Source organism: Pimephales promelas, chromosome 13 (assembly GCF_988280905.1).
Source record: "Pimephales promelas chromosome 13, fPimPro1.hap1.1, whole genome shotgun sequence".
In the NCBI taxonomy this organism is placed as follows: Eukaryota; Metazoa; Chordata; class Actinopteri; order Cypriniformes; family Leuciscidae; genus Pimephales; species Pimephales promelas.
Genome location: NC_142781.1, coordinates 16167531 through 16191830, shown reverse-complemented (window position 1 = coordinate 16191830; position 24300 = coordinate 16167531). Strand labels below are relative to the sequence as shown.

Below are 24300 nucleotides of genomic sequence, written 5' to 3'. Positions count from 1 at the left end.
ACTGCTTCTTCAGAAGCTCCAAACACGTGAGCAAGAGCGCCAATTTCAGTGGTCTGACGCGGCGCGTCAAACTAAAAAAAAACGAACCCGATGAGTTTTTTTACAAAAATGCCGCTTTTACGCTCACGTTTTTGTGAACACTTACATTGGCGCCCTTTGTTTAGTCACAAGGCGTTAAACGTCGATGAATAACGCATGCGAAATTCGTCCCGGTGTGAACAGGCCTTAACCAGAATCGTTTTTAGTTTCTTCATCAGAAACAATTCCAGCTGCACATGCAACTGAGAATGCTTAAAACAAAGAATTTCCGGCTCGGAAATCCCACCAATCTCATTGGTCAAGCGAACTCAGAGAGGTGGGGCCTTTCTCTGGCTTTATTAGAGGCCAGTTCACAGTGACTCCCTCTCGTTTTCCTGTTTCTCAAATGCTGATTTATGTCTGTGGGGACCCCCACACATTGGTGTCACAGTGGATTCGAACCCGGGTCTCTCACACCAAAGGCATGTGTCTTATCCACTGTCAAGATGTCAGAATTGCTAGATATAAACTCGCAATTGCGTGTTATAAAGTCAGAATTGTGAGATATAAAGTCGCAATTGCGAGAAAAGACAATTTTGCAATTCTGACTTTATTACCACACAATTGTGACTTTATATCACGCAGTTCTGACTTTATAACACACAAAAAGAAGTAAACTCGCAACTGTGAGATAAAAAGTTGCAATTATCTCTTAAAACGCTTTTTTTGTGGCAGAAACAAACTTCCATAAATGATAAATAAAATGGTAAATGGACTGCATTTATACAGCGCTTTCATAGACCTAATGGCCACCAAAGCGCTTTACATATTGCCTCCCATTCACACACACATTCATACACCGACGGCGGTATCAGCCATGCAAGGCGCCATCCAGCTCGTCGGGAGCAGCTGGGGTTAGGTGTCTTGCTCATGGACACCTCGACACTTGGTCAGGTGGAACCGGGGATTGAACCACAAACCTTCCGATTTGTAGACAACCTGAACCACTGAGCCACTGCCGCCCCATACTTTGTTCCTCACAGAATGACCAAACAAATTTATGTGAGCCCATTCGCACAAAGCTATGAGTGATGACTGTCCGCTTAGAGTGCCATAACCACAACATGGTCCAGTTTATCTCCATCTTTCACACTTTCATGCGAACACGCCTACTTTCCACGCACCGCTGCAGAACTAGGCCAGACAAACGCTCCTGTGGGCGTGACTGGGCATCAGTGTACGTCTCTGCAAGTCTTATCACCTCTGAAACACAGTCTGTGGATTTGGGGCAAACCGATTCAGGTCTCTAAGGTTTTTAAGAGTGTTTGTTTGTGTGCGCTTCACCTCTTTTGTGGGAAGGGATGATCATAAGACTCTGGGTAGTGGAGGCAGGTCTTTATGAGGTGGGAAAGCTGTTCCAGCGAAGGCTTGCTTATAGGAGGTGGAACGTCAGGCTTGAACTTCAGAAGCACCATCTCCTGAGTTTCCTAATAGACATAAAGCAGAAGTTTTATTTAATCTGAAAGCTTAAAGGAAACATCTCAGCTCCAGCAGAGGAAATTGCTTTGTTACGTTTTTCATTCAGGTTGAAGCATGTGCGTGGCTAAGAGAATGGAACGGGGTGGATGAGAGAGATAGAACTCAAAAGGGAGAAAAACAAGCTCACGTGAGTGTTTCTATAAAAAGACTTTGAGATCAACATGTGTGATGCCATTCCCTCACGTGAGGGACTTCCTTTGCCATGAATGAGTGTTGCTATGCAACGCATGCAGAGGGAAATTTCAGACTGGATGGAATCAGGCCCAACAGTAGAAGAGAAACAGAGGGGGAAATAAACAACTGACAGAACAAGGGTATAAATGAAGAGCTGAAATGGAGAAGGAACATTTAAAACCAAGAGAGACAATGTTTGAACAATGATGATTTTCAAAGGAAATTGTAGAAATCAATCACACACACACACACACGAAGGTCAGAGCCTGTCTCTTTGTGCTGTCTAGCTCTCTAACCGTTTAATGCACCTCAGGATGCATCCATCTTCATAAAGAGCAGGACTCACTTGTAATGCCTAAAGTGACTTTGCTCTTGTACTCTTTCTCAAATGGAGAGAATAGAAAGTCAAATTATGAGAGGAAGACTTGAGCGAGAGCCAGAGCAGAGGACTATGCATTTGTCTTGTATTCGAGGGCTGTACAGTACACACTTCTCTTATCATGGTGTAGGGATTTAAAGTATATTTATTTAAAATAGAGTACCATCATAAAACCTAATTTGAAGTTCATGTGCAGTACACAAACCGAAATAACACGATCAAAGCCAGACATCACACCACACAAGGAAACTGACTGTGTTCATCCCCTTTTTTTTCTCACATTAGAACAAAGTGCATGGTGCAAGACGCTGAAAAAAAAGAGATGTAATGCAATGGCTAAAAATGTCCATCTGTGATGGGCTTTCTTCAGTTTAGTGTGCCTTATAGGGGTCTGGGTTCCTCTAGAGTGCTCACACGACCACTCTGAGACCCCCTGAGAAAGTGTGAAAACCCACCAAATGTTCAATTTACTGAATGTCACTGAGTTTTTGCAAGGAACATAAGCATATTAAAGAGATGGTTCACCCAAAGAGTAAAATTCTGTCATCATTTACTCACCCTCATGTCGTTCCAAATTAATAACACTTTCGTTCATCTTCAAAACACAAAATAAGTAATTTTTTTTATGAAACATGAGAGATTTTTGTCCGTTCTACCAAAACTTGAGACTTCATAAAGCTCTCATATAGACATTGTAAAAGAAATCCATATGAAATCATCTGAAATGTTTGCTTTACATGATGAACAGATTTAATTTTATTTACATATTGATCATCATGCATACAAATAACTCGCCAAATATAGTAAACTGAATCTCAACAACCCTCACTGGTTCTTGCATGTCAATAAAGCATGTTTGAGCCTCTGTTTACCATATTTGATGTGCTCTATGTGCATCATATAAAGCAATTGTGACTTGGATTAAACTACTTGATTCAACTGTGTTGATGGAATGAACTTTCAATGAAAGGGCAGAAATCTCTTTTGGTTTAAGGAGATCAATGAAAAATATTTCATGATTATAATTATAGATACTAAAAAATAATTACAGTTTCCGTCAATGTAGTGAAGTACTCTGGCTTCCACAAAAATTATCAAGGTCTCTAATAAAATCACACACCGTGATAAGCCTCAATATCTGATTCCTCCATTTTATCCATCCTTGCGCCGTGAACACCAAAGAAACTTCCAACCAACCTTTACCTTTCGTCATAAAAGAAGCCAGAGGATTTGCACACGTTTCGCAACATTGCAAGGTCAGGAGACTGACATTATTTATTTATTTATTTATTTCACATTCTTCAAAGTGCCTCTATAACCACACATGCACTACAAAAGAATCAAGGCTTTGATGCACTCCTGACACAAACTCCACAAAAAAAGACTTGAACCGAAATTGTCAACAAATGCCTTAACAATTCTGACGTCCATTACTTGAGCTAAACCAATAGATAAACACAGCCTTTGTCATTGAAAATATAAAATACTTTGACCTTTATCATTGTTGGACTGATGGACTTTATCAGAAAGACATTCACGAAAAGTGTGCCTTCAGTGGGCACTTCAGTGTTTTGATTCAGCGCTAAAGTCTGTTATCTTGAGTTAACCGTCTGCCAGTCGGAGATGAATTGGCTCACTTAATATGAATTCCAAACCAACTTTATGAGACAGACGTTCTAGAAGGGTGTGTTTAAGACACTTTTCTTACAACGTCAGAAGACAAGACAAAAATTAAAGGTAAAAAAATAGACTAAAAATGATACATTTTAATGTTTTCTTCTAGCATTGCAAGAGACATCTCCATAAAGTATTATAGAGTTCTGAGGGTTGTTACATTGAGTTCAGACTCTTTCCCAAGAGTGATCTTTCACTGATACACTGAATAAAAAAAAGGCCAAACTACTGCTTGGCAAAGCTAATTTTGTATTCATTCAATTCAGAGCTTAACCTGAATGTATTAAGATGAGGCAGACATCTTGGTCTGTAAATGGTCACACAGACAAAACATTATTAGTCATGTGCATTCTAGGTTTGCAGCGATGTTGCCAGTGTTCAGTGTGCGCTAAATGAGTCACAGCACAAATCAGCAGCAGAAGTCTGATTTCACCTCACTTTGCCCATTTCACCTCATACTTGACTTGACTGTTTTAAACCAAAATGGAAAAGCATCCATTTAAGTGAATTTGTCATTGTACTGTTTTGTTGTGTTTTTCATTGAGAATAATAATGAACTCACCATTCAAGCAACTGCCGGCCCCGAATTGGGGCCAATTCAGGAGTGGCAGTTCAAGTCACATCCCTAGTGCCTACATAGGTATACACTCACCAATTCTCTTAGAAAAGATAAAGTGGTCTCCTGCACTAGAGGAAGTATAGTCTCTACAGGGTGAATCTATATTTATGTACATTTATAAAGCACCCATGTGAAGAGCCGAAAGCATGTCATTGTAAGATATTGTGTTCCATGTGTACCGTACCTCTTTCTGCGAGAGCGAGCAGGCCTCTTTGCCAATGGTTTGCAGTGCAACATGAAGCTGCCCCTCTAAAATGAGCTGTTTGTTATCCTCCACAACATATGCCTAAAATAACACACCATATGATTAATACGAGGACATTCTGACCTCAAATTGTAAAGCATCAATTTTGTCACTAAGCATTATTTGCATCAAAATATAAAGGGGCCGATTTTCTATTGATAGAAAAAGTCATGAACACAAGTAGTGTTAAAATCTAGTGCATTGATCCAAAACCAACACGTGCCAAGCGCAAAATAGTCACTTACCGGTAGTTTGGCTGGTAATTTTTTAGTAATCATGTTCTAATAAAGGGTTTCAATTTCCCAGGAGCCAGTTGAACACTTAAAGTGCTTACAGACATTTATTATAACTACACTATTGGTACAGTTACTGATGGAAGGTGACAATTCTAACCACTATAATTGGAGGAAATAAAAACTACACACTGGCAACATAAAGCCATTAAGTACTACTGGTAGTGTGAAGCTTTACTGTTAAAAAGTAGCTAATAGAATGAAATAATCACTATTAATCTCATAAATTCTGAACAGTCTTTAGGAGAAAGAAAGAATAAGAACCGGTCATATCAAATTTTGTAAATGCGTTATTGGGCTATTTGGTAAATGGTAAATTACTGCCTTAGACATATATCTTAGGTTAACATGTTAACTTTGATAGTCCTAATAATAATTGCTTTATAAACAAATTAAATTACCTGGCCCCCACTGTATATATATATGTATAATATATAATATATATATATATATATATATATATATATATACACAAATTTTTTTTTTTTTTTTTTTTACAATTTCTCAGCAATTGGTAGGAGCTACCTTCCAAAGGATGATGATGTCAAGCTCTACTTCGCTGCATTTTCTGACAATGTCTGTAACACCATCATCAGTCCCGTTCTGATGTGCGAGGCTGTGTCTTCGCATTTGACTAGCACCGCCTAAAGACACGCCTCCTCTCCTGGGTTCAGCAGGCAGACTCCTCCGGAAGAAGAAATCAGCACATGGAGTGGTAGAGCTGACAATCTAATTTAAGAGGAAAAGCCAAAGAGAGAGAAAAATGTTTAGGACAGTTGAGAAGCTGAATGAGGATGACAGTCAGTGACTCAATCAGAAAATCATTCACGAAAAGGCAAGTGTGGCTTTAGTAGGCACTTCAGTGTTCAAGTGCATTATCCTGAGTTAACTGCCTGCCAGATAGGAGGAATCAAACGGTGATTAATCAATTATTATTATTTTTTTTTAATTATTCGAGTCAGTATCACTGAAATAGTAGTGAGAACAAAAGGGCTTTCTTACTTGTTCATTGCCAAGGTTGAGGTCAGCAAAGGTGTATTTTTTTGCTGCATCTGAGGTAGCTTAGATGTTGAGAACAAAAAAAAATCCACATGTTCAAACATCAATGAAAAAAAAACAGTTTGTTGCATTTTAATTGGCTGAGAGCAGCTGTGATTGTTGATTGTAAGTCACATCTAAGAATATGTTTGGTAAATGTGTTTTTAAGTTTGTGCACATCGTCTTACAGAATAATAAGCAAATAGTTTTTAATATAAATTTCAGAATTTTATGCTGTAAATGTTTGTGTATAAGTGCATGCACTGGAAACCTTACCTTCCTCTGTTCTGCATCTTGTGGCTTTGAAGCACAGCTTACCCCTCTCCCTGCTGGCCAGCTTAGAGTCTGCAAAAATAACATGAATTGAAGGAAAAGTCAAGAAAGATGATTAGCGTTCATCCACTTATTCTTCGAGAATCTTTCTTTTTGATTCTCCTACATCATAGAACCCCATACACAAAAAAACAGTTTAAATGTCAAGGCCAGATAATCAAGCATGTAGAATTTAAATATGTTTTCGTAAGTTTTAATTAACAAATATAAATTAACCATCTTGAAGAACATATTCAATAAGTATTGTGGGATTGAAACAATTAATCCTCTGGGGTCGGCTATCGCACCGGTGCGACAAGCTCACTTTTTTCCTTATCAGTGCAAAAGAGACTCATAGTGTCTCTTTTGCACTCTTAGTGTCATCTAGATCCTGTTAAGTATATATATATATATATATATATATATATACACACACACATATTTTTTTTGTGTGGATACTCACAATAAAAAGAAAGTGTTCTGCTTTTTGTCAAATAAAGAAAAATAAACATGATTCAAATTTTGCATTCTCTCTGTCAGTGAAGTTCATTCTGAAACACGTCCAAAACTTAATTTGTCACACAGCCATGAAAGATTTTGTTATAAAGCTTAAATTCTCTTCTTTTAAATGAAGTAATTTCAGCTAATTATAGTTTATTACATGTTAATGTGGCCATGCCCACTGAGAGCGCGCGCTATTCAAACGCAAATGTTGAGGCAAGCCATGAAAACACCCACATCAGCTGGATAAAACATCCAGTTCAATAAAAGTCTTGTACTTTCCCTCGTCTTGCTTCACTGTGAGGAATAATACTATCGTAATAATCCTGGAAAAGTTACATCAGACGTGCTGGTAGTTTCATTACTGATTTAGTAAGTTATTTATTCTTGTATTATAAGTGCTTTTTTCTAATTGCGTTATTGAATAATGTCTGTAAACTGCACAAAGACTGTTTAAATATGAATTGTGTGTCTGTGTATGAATGTGAATAACACTTTATAAGACATTTATGAAAAAACTATTTTCTTTTTAAGATGTTTCCAACTCTAGAAGGATTTGTTCATATGGATTACATTTACAAATGTCTTTATGTACTTTTTGAAGCGTCAAAGTTTTGGTGAAATGCACTTTAAATGGAGGGACACAAGTCTTCATTTGTGTTTCGAAGATGAACCAGTCAACGTTTTTGGGGAACTAACAATTTAAGTGTGAGAAGCAAACAAAGAGTATGCAGCTATTGTGATAAACAGATCAAACTTTCAGATTGGATCTTTAGAACTCAAGATCTTTCAATCCCATGATGCCTGGTGTGCTTTCATGTCTTAATCCTTTTTTTCTTTCAAAAATACAAGTACTCAAAGACTAACAACAAGGAAGTATTTACTATCTGTTTGTAGCTGTAGGTCTGTCCTCAATTGTCTCCTCAGGTTAAAGCCACTCTTTTCCATAAGACAGATAAATTAATTAAAACTACTAACTTACAAAGGCAATGCAGTGTAAACACAAATAAACAAGCCGCTGGGCTTCATTGACAGACTTTGAGAGTTCACACACTTAAAGCACAAGCAGGAAACTGACTTAAGCCTTGGAAGTTTTACACTTGGTTAAAGATGCATTGTTTAGAAGCCATGAATCCATATCCATATTTTCACATCATTACATTTATTTACCCAACTGAAGGTGACGCTACGAAACAAGCACACACACAGGATTCAATTTGCAATTCAGTTAGCCACTAAAATGCATGTGCCTGCATGTTTCACACACTCAGCGCAATTTGAACATGACCTAATTCCATCTCAGCATTTCAGAGTTGCTGCATCCCTTTCTGCAGGGTGTGTAGGAGCACACGTTTCTCGCATGTAGGGTCTCAGCGCACCCGTCCAGATGACTCAACACAAACGCAATGTGAACCATTTTCAATGAGCTACTTAAGGGCTACCGGGTGTATCTGGGTGTATCATCGTGTTTGTTCCCATTCCCAGTTTCTTTTGATACTCTGCCTGCTTTTCTGGCAAGCAATCAAGTTCCTCTCTGTCAATACTCACAGTGCTGGCGGTATGTATGGATTTATGTAGGCAGTCTTAACACAGCACTTTAAAGAGAGATCCATGTGAGGTTTCAGAGGAACTACAAATGTAAAAACTAGTAAAACCGACTATAGAGTTGTCAAAAGTACCGACTTCGGTACCAAATCATTACTGAAATTTAAAAAAATGACAATACCAGCATTTTAAGCGCTGTTGAACAGATTCTTAAACACCTCTGATTGGCCAACATATACAGTGTCCGATTGGCTACATTTTAAAATTTCAGTTGCGCCTTGGTACCAAAATAAAAAAAAATATTTTGTCGTGCTGGAGGGAGCACTTTTTTTTGACCAGTCAGAAAAAGAAAACAAATTTGCACAAAAGTCCTGTTTCTAGATGACCATTCTGACAACCCTTGGAAGAAATATCTACACAAATCATAAACACAGACACAATTTCACCACCACCATCATCATCATCACAGCCAGCAGGAACAGTTATATTCAGCACCTGAATGCAGTCACTGTATCCATAGTAACTATAAAATAATATATATATAAAAAAAACTTGACAAGTGCAAAGGAGAAGAATCAAAATGATTATAATTATGATTATACTGAGCTCCATATGATATGAAACACGAGGAAAGGACAAAAGAGTAAAAATACATATAATTTATGAAGGACCAACATTATTTGCTTTTGTACATTCCTAGTGTGGACATTTTGCAACATGCAGGAAAAAGTAATGGGCGTGGTCACCATGTCAACTCGATCCAGGGTGGCCAATAGAAAAATCCTGGTTGGTAGAGACCACTCACTCAGACACAGCTTCATTCGGAAGCAAACATTTTCAACTTGGAGGCAAAAGATTTAGACCTCCCAAAAAGACAGAGAGTAAAATGTGTGCTTTTGTGATGAAAAGTGTACAAAAAAAATGCACAAAGAAAAATAAAAGGTTTTCAATAAACTCCGAATCCTAAAGAAATGTATTTGGCACAAAAACACTCATCTCATACGTCCAATTAATTTTTTTTTTTGAAATTTTGGTCATGTTTAGCATGAGAATCCAACTCTTTAACAGTGTAAATAAGTCAAAACGTATAAAAAAAAAAAAAAGACATCCCCTTTAAAAGGAGCGATCCACAGTCTAACAAGCAACGTTGCGCATTAACGCTTAACCCCAGGTGGCTGAGAAAAGCAACTAAGTGCATGGTTCCAAAGCATTCTAGAGGATTCATACCTTTCTCTCCCACAGGGTTGATGCACTTATGCAGCCTCCATTGCCGACTGCTGCTAGACACCTGAACTATGTGGAATTCACGAACACCTGCTTCACTCTGAGAGCACGAGAGACAGAAAAGATTCAAATCAACACACATAATTCAGAGGATGAGATTAAACTGATCTCCACCATAAAAACAACTCAGATCACAGAGGAATTGGTGAAAACTGGAAACACCAAAGATTCGGGCAGTCAAATCAATATGATAATATCCTAATGCAATATACAGTTATATACTAATGTAGTATATAATATAATTTAATACTATTCTTCTAAAGCCATTTTAAATGTTTATTCAATGGTTAACTCATATTCCACAATGTAATGCATTTGAATATGATACAGTATATGTGTTTAATAGCACTTTTTTTCATTATAATATGATGTATTTATCTTAACACGTATGAGAAAAGTAGTTAACAACAACATGTTTGTGTTAAAGCGTGTCAAAATAAGTTATTGGGCAATATTAGACTTTTTTTTTAATCTGTGCGAGCAATACATACAGTTTTTACAATACATACATCAGTACATACAATATTTACTTGTGTGAGCTCAATTGCCTTATTTTAAAATATAGATTTTATCTCTGCTGTCATCTAACGCTCGCTTGAAGAATACATTGAAAACATTAATGTAATCTTAAAGGAGAACTCCGGTCAATTTTAAAAGTGAGCTCATTTTTTGGTACATTTCGAGTGCAGACAAAAACGACAAAAATCGTTGTTGTCTACATCGTGTTATCGTCTTTTTAAAATTCACACCCTGTTGTCTTCAATGGGGCACGTTCTAAACCTGCTTTTATATATATATATATATATATATATATACACACAGACACACACACACAGATATATTATATAAACAAAAACCTTTATGTTAGATGTGATTAATCACGAATAATCGACATGACCGCACTATAAATTTAATATCCGTGCATCCATAATGCCAGAGTGCAAAAAGAGAAAGTATTATTATAAATAAAAAGACACAGCAGCTCTGCATGAATCGTCCATGTGTGGGAAAGAGCTCACCGTGTTAATGTTTTCCACATCTACAAAGACCAGCATGTTGCCGTTCTTTTCCTCCCTCCCTCTGCCCTCTTCTTTCCCTCTCTCTCCACCGTGCAGCGTGTTGCTGCGGCTGGCCGTGGCTCTGACGCTGAGAGAGCGACTTGCACAGATGAAAACCGTGTGTCGAAGAACCCTGTGACTAAAAGTTTCAGAGAAAATAAAGGACTGGAAGTCGTGTGGTAATTTTCAGACACTAAATTATGGACAGTAGCAGCTCAACTAGACCTCTTTAAACTTCAGACAACAAATTTCCAAATGAAAATGTATGCGCTCATGTTAAATTATCAGCCACTATAAATTGCTCAGCATCAACAGTAGCCAATGAAAGGGAACTCTTTTTCATCTTTGAAGAAAAGTTAAAGATGTTGTTTAACTTTTGTGTTTGTGTCAATCTGTAATACTATATGCAGAATAAGTAATTATTTTGGGGCTTTTTTATTAGATAGTACAGTCAAGGAGAGAGAGGAATGGGGTGGAAAAAGGATCACAAACAGTGACTCGAACTTGAATGTCACCCGTACAGTTGCGCTATATGTCGGCACACTGCCCACAAAGCTATGGCTTCAACTGACCAATATTTCTTACAGATATACAAACTTATAGTTCATTATACATTTTTGAATACCCACAAATGCTGCCATTTGTGGGTACCCTAAAAAAAGGCACCCTTTTAACAAGGAACATCATGATTCAAAGGTTCAGTATCTTACTTGCAGAACAAATTGTTTGTTTAACTTAATCTTCTTTATGTACTTTTTACATTAGAGCAGGGGTGTCCAAAGACCGCAGCTTGTCTTTTAAAATACATTGCTTGCGGATTTTTTACAAATCATGCAGTTTCACAGATACTAACTGAAAAGCGCTGCCATTTCTGATGCTTATGGGAAACATTAAACGCGGCAAAAGCGGAACGCTTACTCGTCTCCATCACGCGACCACTACACAGCGCAGTGAGATCCAATGACAAGGGTTCGATACAAGAGGTCTTCGATGCAAAGATTAAATGTCTCTGTGATTTAAACTAGTTTAAAGCCGAATGAAACAGCTGTGCCATTCTCTGCAACACTCACGCAGAAACAAAGAGAAACAGTACGAATACTTTCAATCCCCAAATCACCAACATTTACCATGGATTTACTGTAATAACAATAACTTTAAACATGGTATTGTAGGATAGATGTGGGATATACGTTGAATTTTATTAGATAATGTCCATGTATTAAATAATAAAGGAAAAAATAAATATAGGTCAAATTACAGAAACAAATGCTTAATGGTTCTAACTTAGTAAGAATATATATTTAAAAAAAATTATAGTAAATTGTTACTCTGAGTTATGAAGTAAATTTACGGTACATCAGTGTCCCAACTCAAGCTACTGTTAAATGTGCATTTCAAAGAGACAAAACATGGTTGGATGGTTGATATCTTTCTAAAAATCCCTCTTTTGAACCCATAAATCCAAGCGCAAGTAGTAAATCAATGACAGACAGTCCAACAATATTTTCCAAAATAACAATTGAGTGAATCCAGCTAAAAAAGCTGCACTTCTTAAACAAACCCAGTTCATTGCATTGTAATTTCTATTAGTAAAAGAGTAAATGGCCACGTACCTGAGTTTGGCAGTCTTCTCTGTGCTCTCATAATAAAACAGGAAGTTGATTTCATGTACACCCTCTAGTTCAGGCCCCCTCAGCCACAGCGGGATCTGTAACGCCTCCCCTGGTCCCAGCACACCTCGTGACAAGGGAATCTCCGCCACCATCGGCCGGTCACCACTGGTGACCCCGAACGCTGCTGGTGACACGAGCGACACTGTGGCCACTGACGGGGGCATGGACACAGTTTTGTATGCGGAGCAGTGCTCTGCTGCTGTGGGGGTCACTGGGGTGAGGTCAGAGGCGGCACTCCCGAATGTGAAGAACTCTGGGTGTGTGGACGCCACCCGAAGACCAGTAAGAGGGACTGCACTCACGTTCACAAACTCCACCCACGCTTTTCGGATCTCACCACACAATAAACCAGTGGGGAAGTTAATAAAAAACACCTGGGAGGAAAAGGAAAGAGAAATCGTGATTGCATGGTTTGAGGACTGACTACTTGCATAAAGTCTGGTCCACACAAAGCGTTTTCTCAACCACAACTTAACCCTTTTAGGTGCAGAGAGAAACTGGCAGTTTATTTTGTTACCCCTTATATATGAGTATATAGAGATAGTCATGTGAAAAAAAAAAAAAAAATGGGTAGGTCTTAAAATTATGCAACACAACCTCAGATGAACAACATCACATAACATACTACACCATGTCATTATTTATTTAACAGAAACCAGGCCTCGTGATTATATTGCACAGTTGAAGCAAAGCTGCGAACAGATTGCCTTTTTGTGTGAAAAATTGCCAGATTGTGTGAAAAAAGAAGTTTAACCATTTCATCTGCAGCAAAAATAAAAATTAAAATAAAAATGAAAAGAGGGAGATCTTTTAGAGGAAAAATGTAACGCTTAAGGCGATGTCTGTGCGATTTCAGCATGGTGCCTACTCACACTGAACGAGTAAATCGTATGAGATGTAAAGCCAAATCTCAGAATTTATGTGCTCACACAATATCGTCCGATCATCGAGCTGTGACTTCACTGCTCACACTATACGTGTGAAATGTGTGCGATAAACCCTTGGTTTGCACCTATAGATGATATCATAACTGCAGAGATATTGTCAAACAAGCATCAGCTATCAATATCAAAATAATTTAGCGTTTCCAATATATCCATTAAATTATTACTAGTATTATTGCATTATCATTATTAGGGGAGGCCTAGGCTAATTTTATTATTAAATTAATTTGCCACACAATTTCACAGCACATAACCAACATGCTGTGAGGATAATATAATATTACATATAGCTTACTCCTCATTGAAAATTGTTTAAAACATTTAGATCGATTACAATGAATTATAGGCATATAAATAACCTTAAATGGTTTATAATATGTTCGAACATTGCAATAATTAATTTTCAATGAAAATTAAAAAGAGGTTTATTTCAAAAACATTGTTTAACAAATGAATAAAAGAGGCGTTACATCGCAGGTGGCTTGGAAGACGTGGGTAATATATGGTTAATCCATTTTGCAACACATACTGGAGATAAGCAAAAGTAATTTGTAGCTAGTTTGAACAACAGACCTAAAAGATCTTCCTCTTTTCATTTTTATTTTTGCTGCAGATGAAAAGGTTAAACTTCTGTTTTCACACAGGCGCAGTGAGAGAATTTTTTTAGGGCCATCAGTTATAGTCACGAGGATCGACCAAAATTTCTGACATGCCAGAAATTCATCCGACCATCTGATTGCCGATCGGGAGAGGTTAAATCAACTCTCGTTTCTCCCTGTATACTGCACGACAAACTGAAAATCGGTTCGCCCCTAAAAATAGTCAAACGAGTCAGAAAATCGGACGAAAATTGCACAGTGTATGGCCGCCATTAGTTCTTCAATACGAATTAAGAGGGTGATTGGCAGTCAGACGCTCCTTATCAACTGTCTTTGATTAACAGATCATCAGCAAGTGTGATCACCTCTATAAAGCAGCAGTTTTGGCAGTTTGCCTGTCTGTCTGGTGCATTCAGGTGTGTGTTAACAATGCCAAGAAAGAAAGACATCAGCAATGATCTTAGAGAGGCAATTAATGCTGCTATGAATCCGAGAAGGGTTATATGGCCATTTACAAACAATTTGAAGCCCATTATTCTACAGTAAGAAAGATTATTCACAAGTGGAAAAAATTCAAGACAGTTGGCAATCTTCCAGGGGGTGGACGTCCCAGAAAATTCACCCCTATGTCAGGCTGTGCAATGCTCAGAGAAATGTATATGTATATGTATTGGGGCACATTTAAGTCAAGCTTTGATTGACTCAAACACACCTCCAGTGAGGGCATTGGAGGGGTGATAATGGGGTCAAGGCGGCGGTCTGGTCCATATTTGACTGAAGTCTTTTCTTCTTTGGTTACATTGAGTCTGGGCCCCTGGATTTCCAGATTCTGCTGTCCACGCACACACATCAAATCACCGGGCAGTGAATCTGCAGCACAAACCGACCGCATCTACAGTTAGTGTCCCGTCACATTAAATGATTGTTTCATTTTTTACATGCATGTCAAAGAATGTCCGTTGTTTTACACCTTCACTGTTGCCCACTTCTCCAGTGCCCAGGTTGTACACCACACCGAGAACATGCAACTCTCCTGTCTTACGAGGAAGCAGCTTTAAACGAGCCTGAGAAGGCGGGAGAGAGAGAGACAGAATAAAAAAGCCAATTCAGCTAAAAGCAACTGGAAAAAAAAGAGAGAGTAGAAGGGGGGAGAGAGAAGAGAAAAAGGTGCTCGAACCACTTTAGTTTCCTCTGGACTTATGTTGAACTCTGGAATGACTTGCGTTTCAATTATGTCATTGAGAGCCGTGGTCTGGAACGGATTCAAATGCAGAGAAGTTAATCAAACTGATGAAAAAGCCAAACCTGGATGCCTTAGGCATGATGAACCGAGAGATGACTAACAGCCTTACTTCTTTTAAAGACCCTGCCTCTTTCTCATTGGTGATGGTTTCTCCGGTTGTGCCACCCAGAGAGCCTGAGAAGTCTTTCAGAGTAAACTTCCACAGCAGAGACAGAGCCGACAGAGCCAAGGGAACCTTCAAGGGGTTACGAAAAACCAGCTCCACAATGATGGGTTCTGTGGGTTTGAAAAAGGACAAAGAACCCAATGTATTAATAGCAAATGACATGACAGAAAATGATGAGGAAGGAGAACAAAACATGACTTGGGATCTAAGGACGTAGCAGGTGAGCTGATACATTGAAAATGGAAATCATTGAAAATCACATAAAAATATACATTTACACAAAAATACTTGATATTACAATAGGTTTGTGAGGTAATTGTTTTGTTTATTTTCAAAGTTATTAAATATCATGTTCTGTCATTGTTGTTAATACCATAATGAGACACAAAATTCTGATAATTTGTAGTTTAGGCCTACATGATGACTTATAAACTACAATTTCAAATATACACTACAAAAGTTTTGGGTCAGAAAGAAAAAATAACACTTTTTTTTTCATTCTGCCCTGAATAAACAGATATTGATATAATACTTATGTATTATTTTTGTATTTACATTTGTATTTTGTGTATATTTATATTCAGACATTCTAATAGATCCGAGACACACACAGAGCTTTGAACAGTTGGATTTGAAACAATAAACCTTACTTTGGTTTGTGAGTACGGAGGAAATTAAGATTTTAAAAAAGGATTGTATTGAGAGCTGGATGGACTGTTGCCGAAACCTGAAATGTTATGAGGGAAGGACGCCTCAAGAATGTAACGCCTATGTGGACAATAAATGAGATTGCGTTTGACACAGGAAAGGAAGTAAACAGAGAGTGCCCTCGTCCTAAGAGTACTTGGACGTGGCTGTTACAAGAGGTAAAAACAATATAAATACTGTTCGTTTTCTCACACAAACCGCTCGTTTCGTGTCTTAGGCCATCAATGTGTACTTACATTTACGAGTCATTCAATCATGTTTAATTTTGACTTCTCTGTGCATGCTCTTTGAGGTGGACCCCCTAAACCTGCATTATATGACTGATAGACAACAACGGTTTGACTGAAAAATATCAAAATTGAAAATACTGTGGAAACAAAGACACCTACATCTTTTGGATGCCCGTGAGGTAAGATAAAACATACCAAAAATTAATTTCAAAGTGAACTATCCCCTTTAAGCCAACGATTCAATACTTCAGAATTTCCCGCGATACTATACAATTCGATATGATTCCATACTAGATATTTTTCATGATATCTATTAAGTTTTAAATAACAAAAAAAATAATTAGCCTTTTATTGAGAATACAGAAACAGCATTTGTGGCGAGCAGGCCGACGTGAGAGAACATCTCTTACCACTGCTCCATCTGTTTTCCTGAAGCCACAATACTTCCACACCCATGACTTGATGCTGACTGGAGTGTGTAACATGTCACTTTCATTGCCAGCTCGCTCTGACGGTTCAATCATTCTTGAAAGTCAGACTCAACGATGTGTGTGAACATAGATAGACTGTGAAACGTAAGTAACACATGTGAACCGGTGTGAAGTAGAAGACAATAATGAGGTTAGCGCCACCTGCAGCTTAGGAATAGGTTGCATACATGTCGGAGCTGATGCTGAAAATACACAGGCGGCAAAATAAACACAAACGATTTTCTTGCGGACGCATCGATGCATCGAATCAGCAGCTGTAAATCGATGGATTGATACGAATCAATCAATATTTACACCCCTAGTCCTGTTTCTAGATTAGGATGCTCTCTGCACACACACAAGACCGTGCTACACGGTTTAGAGCACTGTCTCTGTCTCGCATACACGCTCGCTCTAGATTCCGGGAGATTTGAACTAATTTGCAGCATAACTAGTCGATCACGAGTGGCTCAACAAGTAGATCTATAGATAAAATCATCTTTCTAGCATTTGACCAATTGGGTTGACACTTCAGCGTGAGAAATCATGGGTGAAACCAATCAAATGAGTGTGTCTCAAGGCCAACGCGTGAGAGTTGGCAGCTATGCATGTGGTAGACCAAAAGAGCTGATACATTGATTCATTGAGGCATGAAGGCTTCTAAAATAGCACTTTGGTAATGAGGTCAAGGTATATTGATAAAAAGCATTGCACTGGACTGCTAAGTCAGAGGATGGAAAGACTGCAAAATACAAGTGAGCTGTGACATCTGTAATCTTAAGAATCCAAGTACACTTCAACTTTTCAATTTGCTTTGAATAAGCCTGTGTGACAGTAAAATTGGCTATTTTACCAGTAAAGGTGGAATTCTGAACATTTGTATAGATAGATGAATGAATGGACAAGAATGAGCTGGAAAGGCCAAGTTTATCAGAGAAGGTAAACCATCTCTGCCAGGATGATCCTGCATTGAAAAGGGAAGTTACAGTAAATAGCATTATTTACAGAACTCCAATGTCAGATTTCTCACCCATTATTCAGACTGAAATGGTCTTAGAAAGGGATTCGCTTGCATTTTGAGGCAGTTAAAGGTACAGAAAACAGATGAATCCTAATATCCCTAAGGTAAGATCTGATATCATTCCTCAGTGCCTCTCAGTCGAGGATATATTATAAGCAGAGAAAGCTATCATTACCCTTTGAACAAAACCGATATTTCTAAGACGAACTGTCCAATTTAAACCTGAGAAACTGCTTTAAAACAAGCAGCTGTGCACAATTTGGATGCTCAAATTGACCATGGAATCATGAGGGAAGGAAGCAGGCTCATTAAAACTGCAATGCCAATAGAAATGAAACATCCAATCATACTACCTAAAGAAAGCCACATATCCTACTTGATTCTAAAAGACATCCACTCTAGGCAGAAATTACATAATCTTCATACTTCATAGAAAATACTGGATTCCATCCACTATTGCTCTGGCCAGAAAGATCTGATAACCACTGTATCACTGGTTTCAGACACCAAAGTCCTCTAACCCCCAATAAAAGAAGGCTGATTTGCCTTCTAACAGAGTCACACCTGATCTTCCACCATCACTTCTGTTGGTGTCGATTATTTTGGCCCAATCACAGTAAAAGAGGTTGCGATGGGTGGGAAATTCGCTTGCATGGCTGTTTATCTAGAGAATGGCATAACGATTTTATATAAACACCATTAGAAGATGTATCTGCAGATGTGATCAGACAATGGCTCTGATTTCATAAGTGCAGAAAGAGAATAAAAGGAGTAGTTCACTTTAAAATGACCCCATGATGTACTCACCCTGAAGACATCCTAGGTGTATATGATTTTCTTCTTTCAGACGAATTTATCAGAGTTATGTAAAAATTATATACATATATACTGGCTCTTCCAAGCCTGATAATGGCAGTTAACTGCAACTGTAAGCCGGGTGCCAGTTCGTCTGGGTGCCAATTCGTCTGAGCATCCCCCTCGAGACAGCCAAAGGCTCTCCTGAGAATTAACATTTGAACTCCCTCTTGCATATGTAACAGCAACATCCGAGACGCGGCACACAGTGCAGTTCAAAGCTTACTCTGAGCTTCCAGTCTCATCACATCCCCTGCTCCCCCTCTTCTCCTCACCTAGAACTCACTGAAACCTAATGCAATATTATGTGTGTACAAAAAGTAAATACATGTTTGGTCTGTGATGTGTTCCCTCCCTCAGATTCTCCATTCAAACAACCTCCTGTATGTAAAACAAGAACCCATTCAAGCTTTGAACCCTCTATAGGGGACCGAAATCTAATTACAAGGACAGACAAGGCCATTTGGTAAAGAATATTGAATATCTGGGTTTATAGATATTCTAGAGGAGTCTGTAGGTTGACTGCCCACACAACCACTGTGTGTAATTTTCGCTGCCAGGTAATAATTTCTACAACTACCTCGACTGGCTCTGAGATTATTTTTCCCAAATAGATTATTGAATTCGTATACTTTCACAAGTTTTGCGCCAGATTAGTGACGACTATTAGCCGCATCACTTCAAGCGTGCTTGGGTTTAAAGACAAGATATTTCCATCTAAGTTGCAGCAAATGCTGTTTGATCAGCTTGGATTCTAATGTCTCTCAGATACCTTTGTTTTAATATAATGTTACTTTAATAAGCGTGCTTGAGTAATCACGGGCTTGGCCAATCAAAAACCATTTTGAGAGAAGTGAAGCTGATCGACTGATGTCTCTTAAAGGTGGCCAAAATCTCAAGTCAATTGAAGTAAAACGATTGAATTAAATTAAAACGATTTAATTAAATTTACGGAGGAATTTCATGGGGGTTGTTAAAGTATCTTTTGATTGTGTTCGTGTGAATCCGGCATACCTCAGATATTTAGCCAATCGCCTCGGTTTGATGACTAGAAACTGGCGAGATTGTGAGACCTGCAAAAGACGCAGGGACCTCAAAGTGGTATAGTTTCCAAATCTGAGCGGGTAAAACGATTGATAGAACACTCGTTAACATTTAATGATATACAGATATCATTAAAACATTTTAATTTGAGTCGGATGAAACTGTGTTCCATTTAATCTTGTCATGTTGTGTAAAAAGGAAAGCAACACGCAGTGACCTTACCCATATTATTGGAAACACTCTTTGGACCAATAGACAGACAGACCGATGCTCAAAAAAAGTGAATCCATCCATCATAGACAAACTCCACATGGCTCCAAGAGGTTAATACAGTTTGTGTAAGAAAAATATTCATATTTAAAACTATATTAAGTAAAATAAGCTTCCAAACATATGGATTTGAATAAAGTCTAAGCACAACTTATGCAAGTAATACAACTTACAGCTGATAGTTACACTATGCTACTTCCTACGCCATAAATTGCACAAGTAGACAGCTTATGGCTGTTGGCCGGAAGCTAGATTTTTACTTTGTGTGAGAAAAATATTCATATTTAAGACGTTACAAACACAGACTGTAAAAAATATGGACAAAGCATCCGTGACGTCACCCATAGACTTTCTGAAGAACAGTTTTGGACTGTTTAGATTGTTTGGACTTGTTCCAGGGGAACAAATATGGGCTGGGAATGTTATGGCCAGTTTAATATTTCATTTTTAAATAATTTACACCATAATTATGATAAATATTCATTTATATGTATTTTTGTTTATTTACTTTTGTATTTTATGAGCTTATTCTATGAGCTTATTTGTATTGAATTGTAAAAGTGGCACCCGCCTGTGGTGACACATTCAATTAGTGACAGGAAAATGCACCAGGTGGGAGAGAACCAGTTTTTAAAGGCATTATAAATGTGGGAGAGTATGCCAAACAAAGGAAATAAGAAAATAAACTGCTTATTACCAAGAGGAAATACTGGAATGCTTGTTTAATACTAGCCATCCAACTGAGAAGTCAAAGCTTAATGATCTGATGCCTCTACAGTCATCTATTTGTGTGTTGACGAAGCTGAATTTTCAGCATCATTACTCCGGTCTTCAGCGTCACACGATCCTTCAGAAATCATTCTAATATGCTGACTTACTGCTCAAGAAACATTTCTTCTAATTATTTATTTGAAATAGAAATCTTTCGTAACATTACAAATGAAAATTATCATTTGTACCTACTGAATAAAACTTCTGAATGCAAAATGGCTGTAGTCACTCAATTAGTTCGATATTTTGAACCGATTCAATCCCTATATTCAATTTATAGCAGATTTACTTTGCCAATAAGCAACGGATTTAGTGAGCATTTAAGGAATGAAAACGTTTATGTTTCCTCTCTAGATTGTGCTCAGTCTTGAATCCTTCAGTAATGATGTGAAATACAGGCGACAAGGTTCCATTAGCCAATCAGGGACAGGAAAGCTACCGGACAGCTTTTTCATGGTATCGCAGCCAGACTTTTTTGTCTAAACCACGTCAGAAAAAAAGGCAGAGAACGGTCAAACCTGTGCAACCACCAAATAACTACTTGATCTCACATAAAATCTATTGAACCGTGAGGTTTACAAATAGTATGGTTTATTTGATGTGCTTTGCTAATAAGGAATCCAAATAAGTAGGAACATGGCAACATCACCAAAGGGAGTTTTCCTGTTCCTCTATGATATTCCCCTACGAGGTGTTGAGAGGTGAATGTTCATGCATTATGATAACTAATTCAATTCTATAATTACTGCTAATCTCACTTGCACTACTGAATATTCAACTGACGAGGCTGTGAGGCAATTCAAACCGGTCAAATCCAGGTCCGGGTCTCTATGGTTCATTGGTTCTCTCATAGTCACTTTCTACAGATTTCATGAAATAAAGAGGAAAGCAAATGGTAAATAATTGATTTCAGTCCAACTAAAAATTCACTAATAACCAAAAAACGCAAGGCATCAAATGGAATAATAAAGACCTTAAGTGCATCAACACCGCATCAGAAACCAAGAGTTTGTGTCAATGGACCAATCAATGGAAAGGAGGAATTCAAATTTGGAGGACCAGATATACAGCACAAATAAAAATGCTTAAGGAGGTGGAGGGGGGAAACGTACCCTCCACCACAGCGAGGGGGTGTCTGAGGTTGTCCGTCTGGCTGTTCAGGCAGCACTGGGAGGGCTGAAAGGTGACTGGAACCGTCCCTCTGTTCGCCACGGCGACGACCCGCTCCTCCAACTCCCTCCACATCTGGGAAAGATCACGGTCAAACTCCTGGTCCAAAGAGACATGCGTTGCGGCCTGTTTCTCGCCTGTTGGAAAACAAGTCAGAGATGCAAAATGCCACTGATTACAAACTGATGACATGGGCATAAATATATAGAATTTAAGTTCAAATAGGCATAGATGTGTACATTGAAGTTTATATTTTAATAGCTGTCATTGGCCATCATTATTAATCACAAACTTGTTTAAAGCCCTGTATTCATAAACATTATTCCAAGTTGTCAGCATGTATAATTGTACAAGAAAAACAGGCTGTTCAAAATATTTTGATGAAATTAATTAGTAGTCAAGATTTATATAAAACATAAAGAAAGAAAAACACTTATTCAACAAGGATGCATTAAATTGATCAAAAGTTGACAGAAATCTTTTCTAACAATCTAAAACTAATATTTCAAATAAATGCTGTTCTTTTGAACTTTCATCAAAGAATCCTGAAGAAAAAAAAATAATAAACTGTTTTAAATATTGATAAGAAGCAATGTTTCTTAAACCCCAAATCAGCACATTAGAATGATTTCGGTAATAAATCACATTTTAAAGTATTAAAATAGAAAATTGTACTATACTGTTGGGCACACTGTGCAGGGTCTGAGATCACACTAAAAATCTGGGATTCAAACTCGCAAATAAGCAGGACATTTTAGGATTAAATAACAAAGCAACATTGCAGTATGACATAAATACTGTAGCCATTTCTTTCCATTTGTGACATTGATCATGTGACACTTTACAGATGGACAGATGTTCTTCAAGACACTCTTTGGATCATTCCAAAGAATATGGAGAATATGATCATCAGGTTACTTCACACATTTAATCTCTCCTTACAAATATGCCTGACAAATCATGGCAGTGAAAAAAATTATATTTCGGGAATTAACCATATATAAACTCAACATCCTTATGTCCATTCAGCCGGTGTCTAAGAGGACATTTGGGATTCAGAGCCTAAGGCAAGCAGAGCATTGGAACAGACAACAGTTACGTTTATTTATCATTCAATACACCAGAACATCCTCTCTCCCTTTCAGTGTGAGATCCGTAGAAAAGACTTTAATTAAATAGGTTTTCAAACCTCCAAGGGCCTGTTCTCTTCACGCAACATTCAATTCCCACTTTTTTTTTTCTTTTTTTTTTTACACACACATCTGAGTTGTGATTTTCTTGAAATGAGTCTTTTTGTTTGCTTCTCTTTAATTGAAGAGTAGCTCATAGCAGATATGGAAAGTGGTAGTTTATGTCCTTTCTCTTATTTTAAATGCAATTTGTTCTGTGATGTAAGGAGCAGCTTCTCAGCACCACTCTACTCTTTTGAAGTTTTCACTGGAAATTACTTTTTTATCAGAGTATATAAATGGTGTTGTGTTCATCTTTATTTAACTGTGGGCATGATGGGAGAAAGGTCATCACAGCTTAATGTGGATGTTAAAGTCTCAGAGTATAAAGTGATCAGAGTATATAAATGGGGTTGTGTTCATCTTCATTTAACTGTGGGCATGATGGAAGAAAAGTCATCACAACTTAATGTGGATGTTAAAATGTCATCCGTAACAGTTGCGCTGTGCTGTTTAGTCATTCCATTTAATTCAATTCAATTCACATATTGTTTCAAAGCAGCTTTACAGAAAATTACAAGACTATGACTAAAATTGTGTTTTATGTAGAAATGCTTGGAATATGCACCACCGTTCAGAATTTTGTGGAAAGTAAGATATTTTAATGATTTTGAAAGAAGTTCAATGCTCACCATGACATTTATTTTATTTCAAATACAGTAAAAACAGCAATATTGTGAAATTTGAATATACTATTTTAAAATGTAATTTATTCCTACGATGGAATTGTTATTATTAATTCTTCTTATTAAAGATCTTAAAAACAGTTGCACTGCTTACTATTTTTTGGTGGAAACTGTGATACAGTCAAAGGGCATCTATTAAGCCCCTTTTTACAATATGCAAAGTACAACGCTACATCAGCAATAATTTATATGATTAAAACACTGTTTAACGTTTAGTACATTTAGCTTACTATTTAAAAATACTATAAAAGTACTGTACATATGTAATTAAAAACTTTTCATTATGATATTATTGATTTTACTTTAATACAACGATATGAGTTCTTCCTCCACTGGTAGAGATTAGAGGAATGAAGACTAAAAATAGAAGATAAGGTTGTCAGTGACACTTTTGATATTTTTATTGATACAAGTTTTGTTTTATATAACGTGACTAAATTAAAAGACAAAGTCGTTAGTGAAGATTATGCAACAGTATTTATAATATAATATAACATGCAATGCAAACTACTTTGGTTAAAGCTCAAATGTATCATTCTCTTT

General features: G+C 37.5%; 1 protein-coding gene across 2 annotated transcripts in view; it reads right to left on the bottom strand.

Moving 5' to 3' along the window:
• The window catches only part of trappc8 (trafficking protein particle complex subunit 8), a 55554-nt gene that overhangs the window by 5756 nt on the left and 25498 nt on the right, over window positions 1-24300 (bottom strand). For both annotated transcript variants that reach the window (XM_039692317.2, XM_039692318.2), the window contains 13 exons: window positions 21785-21979; window positions 15247-15413; window positions 15072-15146; window positions 14865-14958; window positions 14607-14764; window positions 12292-12725; window positions 10640-10817; window positions 9564-9660; window positions 6255-6323; window positions 5943-6001; window positions 5466-5669; window positions 4588-4689; window positions 1363-1505 (listed from right to left, as the gene is read on the bottom strand). In XM_039692317.2, coding sequence (XP_039548251.2) covers window positions 1363-1505; window positions 4588-4689; window positions 5466-5669; window positions 5943-6001; window positions 6255-6323; window positions 9564-9660; window positions 10640-10817; window positions 12292-12725; window positions 14607-14764; window positions 14865-14958; window positions 15072-15146; window positions 15247-15413; window positions 21785-21979 — 1975 coding nt within the window. The remainder of the gene's footprint in view (window positions 1-1362; window positions 1506-4587; window positions 4690-5465; window positions 5670-5942; window positions 6002-6254; window positions 6324-9563; window positions 9661-10639; window positions 10818-12291; window positions 12726-14606; window positions 14765-14864; window positions 14959-15071; window positions 15147-15246; window positions 15414-21784; window positions 21980-24300) is intronic.